This window comes from Lolium rigidum, chromosome 5 (genome assembly GCF_022539505.1).
Source record: "Lolium rigidum isolate FL_2022 chromosome 5, APGP_CSIRO_Lrig_0.1, whole genome shotgun sequence".
Lineage (NCBI taxonomy): Eukaryota > Viridiplantae > Streptophyta > Magnoliopsida > Poales > Poaceae > Lolium > Lolium rigidum.
This window is the reverse complement of record NC_061512.1, coordinates 27,335,478-27,343,636: the sequence shown is the minus strand read 5'-3', so window position 1 is coordinate 27,343,636 and position 8,159 is coordinate 27,335,478. Positions and strand designations below refer to the sequence as shown.

The following is an 8,159-nucleotide window of genomic DNA, read 5'->3' as shown; positions in this document are numbered from 1 at the left end:
TGTCTTTGCATATCCTACTTTTGTTTATTCGATCGCGCTAACTAACACAAGCACATATCTAACTGAAAGAAAACAACCATGAGTACACAGTTATGTTGATCTTATGCCATTCTATTCTATTCTGGGGTAAACTCTTGCTATTCCGGTTCAGAGATCATAGACTTTGTTTGCTTGTCCTCGATGAATCATGGACCAATGATTAGTAAACTGTCTGCAATCATTGTGCATTCTTCAGAGACAGGCCACATAACTGTGATCTTGGACAAGTCACTGTCTTGCCTACCAACCAGCAGTTGATATTCTCTTAACTTGTCGTCTTCAGCTCTTCACATCTCCAGAACATACCTTTGGTTGTTGCTAATCGTTAACTTATCACCACACACTTCGTCCCACACATTGACCACCATTTGTTTAATCATTTCCACAGTATATTAATTCTGCAGATGTTTTCTCAAAAAAATTCTGCAGATGTTGTCTCTTACGACTTTCAGAATTCTGAACAGTATAAAAGCACCTGAACAGTTGGGCATTTGTCTTCATCCCTTAGTAGCAAGTGCCTCGAACCACACTCACCAGATCATCCCTTGCCTCCAACACTCCCAAGTCCTGAATTCACATCTCAATGGAGGCTGGAGGCCTGATTTCCGAGGCTGCCTGGACCATGTTTGACTTACCGCCGCAGGGCGAGGAGTCGGATATCATGGCACAGTTGCTAGGCACCTTCCCCTCCCACGCCGAGGAAGGCCACCAGGATCTTCCTTGGTACCAGCCTTCCCAGCAATCCTACTATGAGTGTAATCCTAACCCAAGTGCATGTAGTGACAGCAACACTAGTAGCCTTGGTGTCCCATCAGAGTGTATGGGCTACTATTTGGGTGACTCCGGTGAGACCCTGGGCATCAGCTCCTGCATTGTATCAGATGGCCTCAACTTGGTCCAGGAGCAAGGTGCAACTGAGTATCTGAATATGATCCCAGACATTTCCCATGATTTATATGGGAATGGTGAGTCCAGCTGCGAGGATCTCGATTCAGTCGGTGGTACTAACAAGAGAAAGCACTCGACTAAAGAAGAAATCAACGGCCAAGCAAAGGTAAGTCCTGAGGATGACTGATCATTGTATTCACCAGCTATGTTTTGGGATGTGATTAAGGGAGATTTGATGGCCATGTTTCAACACTTTCAAAATGGTGGCTTTCCCTTATTCAAACTCAATTTCGGAATAATTACTTTGCTTCCTAAAAAAGAAAACGCAATGCAAATTCAGCAGTACAGGCCAATTTGTTTGTTGAATGTCAGTTTCAAAATCTTTACGAAAGTCTCCACTAACCGAGTGTCGTCTGTAGCGCATAAGGTGGTGAGACCTACACAGACAGCATTTATGCCGGGTAGACACATTTTAGAGGGGGTTGTCGTTTTACATGAGACGATTCATGAATTACACCGTAAAAAGATAGATGGAGTTCTTTTTAAAATCGATTTTGAAAAGGCATATGATAAGGTGAAGTGGCCTTTCCTCCAGCAGGTGCTTCGTATGAAAGGTTTTAACCAAATGTGGTGTGATCGTATTCGAAGCTTTGTAGAAGGGGGAAGTGTGGGAATTAAGGTTAATGATGATGTTGGTCATAATTTCCAGACTAGAAAGGGGTTAAGGCAAGGAGACCCTTTGTCACCTATTCTCTTTAATATTGTAGCCGATATGCTAGCCATTTTGATTGCTAGGGCCAAAGAGGAGGGTCATGTTGGTGGTCTTATTCCAGATTTAGTTGAGGGTGGGGTATCTGTCTTACAGGTATGCCGATGATACAATTCTCTTCATGGAACATGATTTAGCGAAGGCCATTAATATGAAACTCATCCTATGTATTTTTGAACAGCTTGTCCGGCCTTAAGATAAATTTTCACAAGAGTGAGATATTTTGCTTTGGAAAAGCCATAGAAATGGAACACCAATATAAACATATTTTTGGGTGTACATCTGGGGCTTTACCATTTCGTTACCTTGGAATTCCCATCCATTACCGAATGCTTCGCAATTCTGAGTGGAATCCAGTGGAGAATCGTTTTGCGTCGAAACTAGGATGTTGGAAGGGTAAAATGTTATCCTATGGGGATCGTCTTGTGCTCATAAACTCGGTCCTTACAAGCTTACCTATGTTCATGTTATCTTTTCTTGAAATTCCTAAGGGAGTAAGAAAGAGGCTTGATTATTATCGTTCTCGGTTTTTTTGGCAGTCCGATGATGATAAAAAGAAATATAGATTGTCTAGGTGGAATATAATTTGTAGACCCAAAGATCAAGGGGGTTTGGGAATCGAGGTACTTGAACTGAAAAATATGTGCTTATTAAGTAAATGGTTATTCAAGTTATTACATGAAGATGGGGTGTGGCAACAGATATTACATAATAAATATATCAAGAATAAAACTTTAGCACAAATTGAGGCCAAACCCACAGATTCTCCTTTTTGGAAGGGACTCATGCGGGTTAAACATGAATTTTTTAAAAGAGGAGCCTTTAAGGTTGGCAACGGAACGAGAGTACGCTTCTGGGAAGATAGTTGGCTAGGTGATCTTCCACTTTCTCTCCAATATCCGTCTTTATACAATATAGTCCAACGGAAAAATGTGTTAGTATCTACAGTTCTGGCCGAGCATCCTCTTAATATTGGTTTTAGGAGAACGCTTAATGAATATAAATATAATCTATGGCTACACTTATGTCAACGGCTGATGAATATTCAGTTAACAAATGAACCTGATAAATTTATCTGGAAATTAACCGATAGTGGATTATTCTCCGTTAAATCTATGTACATGGACCTTATGAATGGTCATACTAGATTCTTACGGAAATATCTTTGGAAGATTAAAATTCCTCTTAAAATTAAGATATTCATGTGGTTTCTTAGTAATAAAGTTTTGCTTACAAAGGACAATTTGGTGAAGAGAAAATGGACAGGGAGTCAAACATGTTGTTTCGTAACAATAATGAAACTGTGGATCATTTGTTTCTTCATTGCCCTTTTGCAAAAATTGTTTGGCGGATGATATATTTTGCTTATAACATTCCACCACCGGCTAATGTAACAAATATGTTTGGTAATTGGTTAAATTGTGTTAAAAAAGAGGATAAGGCTCATATCCGGATTGGTATTTCGGCAATATGTTGGTCAATTTGGACTAGCCGAAATGATATTATTTTTAACGGACATAAGGGAACAAATTTTTTGCAGGTTATTCTTCGTGCGGCGCAATGGATACAGCTATGGGCGTATATGCTTCCGGAGGACCAGCGGGGTATTATGGATACTCGGATGCAGCCGTCTACTCAAGGTCACGCAGGACTGTTATTTCCAGTGCTACCGGATGGCGTCATATTAGTAGGATTCGAGATGGCTAGGTTTTGTACTTTTCATCTTTAGCTGGTTGGTAGTGTTGCTTCAATGGCACACTTTCATGTGTAATAAACTCTCTTGTTTACAGTACTATTTTAAATAAATGGATGTGTGCATCGATTGATGCAGAGGCCGGGGCATCGCTCCCATATCGAAAAAAAAAAATTCACCAGCTATGTTTCAGAAAGTTGTTTACAGGGTACTGACTGTAACTGATTGATTACAGGGTCGGAAGCAGTGCGCAAGAAAGGCTGAACCGAAGCGAGCAAAGAAGGCCAAGCAAACCGAAGCGAGCTGCTGCACCTCTGACAATGACTCGAATGTTTCTCAAGAGTCAGCAGAAGTTGGCGATGTTAGTCCGAAAGGCAAGGCCCGGGCTGGCCGTGGAGCCGCAACTGATCCCCAGAGCCTCTATGCAAGGGTACATACCCACGACAAATTATAATCTATTTTGCAGCGAGGAAGTAATATTTTTTCCATAACTGAATGTGAAACATACTAATGCAGTTCTTTTCTTGAGCAGAAAAGGAGGGAGAGGATCAATGAGAGGCTGAAGACACTGCAGACCCTAGTGCCCAACGGAACTAAAGTAGATATGAGCACCATGCTTGAGGAGGCAGTTCAGTATGTGAAGTTTCTGCAGCTTCAGATCAAGGTGAGGATTTGCTTGATTCAGCACTTCAGATCATTCAGATTGTTCCACGATGGCATTGCGATTGACCAATTTGTTCTCTCAATTTTCAGGTCCTGAGCTCCGATGAAATGTGGATGTATGCACCAATTGCGTACAACGGGATGAACATTGGACTTGATCTGAACATGTAGAGATGATTTTGGCAGTCTCGAGCGCATTTCGTATTTGAGATTGAGGAGTTCGCCACTAACCATGCAACGAAGTGATTTTGGAAGCTGCGCATCATAGGTGCAACAGTAGCATACCGGAGCCTGTGAAGATTCCTTTTTAGAGGATTAGTAAATAGTAAAGCTAAGATATTATAATACATCTTTTTTCTTGATATTAGCATGAAATGCTAGATGTCAACAAGTTGTAAATTCATATGTTCTCTTTAGAACAAATATAATTTACTTCTTTTCCTCTCAATATATGTTCAATGATCTAGTCTAATGTGACTTACAATTGCAAACTTGCAGCTTTGAAGATTCCAAACCCTGACTTGTTAAGATCAATGACCGAGACAGCTAGATCATATTCCGTAGCTCAGTGAAAATGTCGCTGCAACTTCACAAGCCACACCTTCATTAAACACTACTTGAAAAATCGAAAAGGCCTTATAGCCACAACTGCTCGCATGGCGAAAAAACGAAAGTCCCTTTATGGTAACCCGAACCACTAACGGGCAAAAAAAAAAAAGGATCGTCAACGGAACTGGTCTCTGCGATACATACTCGTTGGTTTTTCCTTCGGGACCTGACCTAGGGAGCTGATAAAAGCCGTAATAGTGGACTATTGCCGGGCAAAACGGGTGTAGGGTGAAGCAGTGACAGAGTGGCAGAAAATGTTCATTACGCTTGTTTTTCTGTGAAACTAGTGATTTTTCTCAATAAAGGAAATATATTAATATCAGAAGATACCAATTACATCCAGCCTCTGCAACAACGCAATGTCCTAATTACATTACAGATGCACACAGCCAAAAAAGAGAAAAAGAAAACTAAGAAATAAAAATCCCGCTACAGTATCACATCCCTAGCAGCAGTAATATATCCACCACCAAGACAACACCTGAAATTCAGACTCTTCAAAGGCAACGCCTCCAAGAAGGGAACGGTGCACCAGCGCCGTCGTCGCCCGATCAAAGATCTTAGGTTTCACCCTGAAGATTGTCTTTGCTCTCAAAACAATACCTTCAACAAGAACATTGTCACGCACAACCAGTTAAGGCCAGACCTTCGGTTTTCACCTTGAAAGGTAAGACTCCGAACTTCACATGTGTTGCCGCCCCCGCTTTCATACCACTGTTGCAAAGTTCGGAACATACAGCAAGCTCCTCAACAACGCAAAGACTTGAACCTCCATTAGCTAGTCCTCCAAATCCGGCATTCATGATACTCTCTTCTTCTGACTTCACCATGGATCAGCTATCACTTGATGTCAACACAGAAAAGAGCTTCGCGCAGCACCCTCCAAAACCAAACGGTCGAAGAGGCGTGCGGTTGCTCCTCGGCGGCGGTTCGGCGCTCCACTCCGGCGGTTGGTGGGTCGATCGGCGCTCGGCGGTTGACCTCCCCGGCAATTGCTCTACTTTAATTCGCGCCGATGGAGCTAGGGTCGCTGCCAGGCGGGCCCGTGGGCGAAGCGAGCAGACGGTCGGCGGGACCGCGGACACGATGTGTCGCCCCGCTGGAGCAGGGTGCAGGCGCATTTCCGATCCGTGAGGACGCAAACAATCGCGCAATGTCCGTTTACGTCGCCCCGAACGGGGCGACGCATTTCGGACGCCCATCCGTTTGCGTCGGCCGAAATGGTCGAAATCATCTGCGCGTCCGTTTGTGGCGGGGGTGGCTCTAGCGGAACGACGCATAATTTTTTTTTCCCATTCATAAAGTCATAGTTTACATTAATAAAAACATAAAAAGGCCACAAAAACCTAGGTACTGCCTACTGGTCATCGTCGCTGATGAGGTCGATGAACTCCGGCGTCGGCCATGGAAGCTGGTACGCCAGCGGTGTTGGAGGTAGGGCAGGCTGCGGCAACTGCGGCCAGGCTGTCGCCTGCGTAGGAGGTTGTGGTGAAGGTGGCCAGGGATCCCAGGCCAGAGCAGCAGCCTCAGCGTGGTCGCTGGAACGCGTCGGCGTGGCCGGAGGAGTCGCCGGCCTACCCTGCAGCAGCGCGGAATCGCGGAGCTGGATTGCGAGCCCGTCCCACAAAGTGAGCTCGTTGAGCTCGTCGCGCTCGCTGTTGGCCAGTGCCATGGTAATGGCCTCCTCCTCGGTAATGTCCGGCGGCTGGGTCTCCGGATCCCACGCCGGCCCACTGTCATCGTGGTCGTACTCTGCGTGCTCCACCTGCTCGTTCTCGTCCTCGTACTCGTCCTCCTGGTCATTCTCCTCTTCTTCCGCGGCGATCTCGTGGTCGAAGTACTCGACGTCCCCGAGGTAGCCAGCGCGGCGGCGCGCGTCGAACTCCCACGTTACGAAGGAGATCCAGTTGTAGGAGTTGAGCGCGTACGCCGGATCTTCTTGGAGATCCGGCGGCAAGATGTCTCGGCGGCGGCGCACCTCGTCCCGGCGCTCTCGGCCCTCGCGCGGCACTGGGGGTACCGGCACGCGCCTGGAGTTGAGGTACGAGCCTCCTCCAGGCAGGTTTGCGTCCGGCCATGGCACCGGCCGGTTTTTTCTTCGAAAGGCGGCGCGCGAAGTTGATGCGGCCATAGCGCCCAATCCGTGGTTTCTTGCCGGACCGCGAGCTGCTAGCCTCGTGGTCGTTCTTGGTCTTGCGGAAGGGGCAGCATTTCTTCGCCATGGCGACGGTGGGGTGGATTGTATTGGCTCTGGCAATGGTGTGGTCGGGGAAATGGGCGCTGGCAGCGTCCCTTTAAGAGGCTCGGGAGCCATATCGCCTTCAATGTCTTGCCACTGCGACCTTGCCCAGCTGCGCACGCTCGCGGAAGCCGAGGCGCGCCATTAATGCGGTCCTGGAAAGGCTGCAGCGCGCCGCCCGTAAGTAATACCGCGGAAGATGAAGCAGCAGTGCCCCTGCCAGGCGGGCCCGTGCGAGGGCCGGGCGGATGACCGTTGCGTATGCGCAACATCCGCGGAGACGCAAATCTGGCGCATATTTGGGCCTCATTTGCATCCCCACGGACGGTCCGGTCACTATGCATCGCCGCTGGAGGTGGTACCAGATACATTTTCGGGCCGGACGAATGCAAACAATCGATTAACGTCCGTTTGCTTCGTCCCGCTAGAGATGCGCTTAGACGAAAGCTATTACTATGGATGGAATTTGGTAGCACTGCTACTAGAGATGCGCTTAGACGAAAGCTGTTACTATAGACGAAAGCTGCACCCAGAGTAGCACAGCTTGTAGGACCGGAAGGACACTGGAAGGAAGGGAACTGCTGCGCTGTGTTAGAGCATCTCCACTCGTCTCCCCGACGAGGCCGCCGAACGACGTTTTTTCCATCCGGATGGCGAAATTCGGCCCAGTCGCGCCCCCGGTTCCTCGTTTTCATCCGGATTTGGCACTTCATCCATCCGGCGAGCCCACGCCATCCCCGGTTGTAACACCCCAAATTTCAATGAAAAAGAAAGTTAGAGATTTCCAGAAATACAAAATTTCAAACCAACCAAAAACTTTTCTTTTGCATATAGTACCATGCATAGGACTTGTGCATTTGAGTGATATGCCATGATGATTGTTATTACTTGTATTGGTTATGCTCTAAAACCCTAGAGTGATCATGTGAAGATCACCAACCAAATAAATCAAGTGGAAGAAATTCCCATAATTGAAAAACCCTAAAAACCCTCCCATATGCCCTATGGCATTTTTATAAATTTTGACCCTAGACCTATTTTTGTCTTCACCATTAGTGGAATAATGTTACTAAACACTTATCCCAACTTTTGGAAGCAAGGGTTCCCAATTCAATTGATTTTTCCAACACTTTTCCCACTCACATGTGATGATGACCAAATCTGCCAATTATAGTCTGGTCACCACTTTGAGCCCCTGCAATTCAATTTTTCCAAACCAATCTTTGCTAACTCTTTGCACCATTTCAAAGTCAACATCA

At 46.2% G+C, this 8,159-nt stretch overlaps 1 protein-coding gene across 1 annotated transcript; it reads left to right on the top strand.

Moving 5' to 3' along the window:
• Positions 1-622: 622 nt before the first annotated feature.
• On the top strand, positions 623-4,223 carry LOC124651694 (transcription factor bHLH84-like). The gene is made up of 4 exons (XM_047190738.1): positions 623-1,093; positions 3,625-3,819; positions 3,922-4,053; positions 4,143-4,223. Exons 1-4 carry the CDS (start codon positions 623-625, stop codon positions 4,221-4,223), a joined length of 879 nt encoding a protein of 292 aa, XP_047046694.1.
• Positions 4,224-8,159: the final 3,936 nt, after the last annotated feature.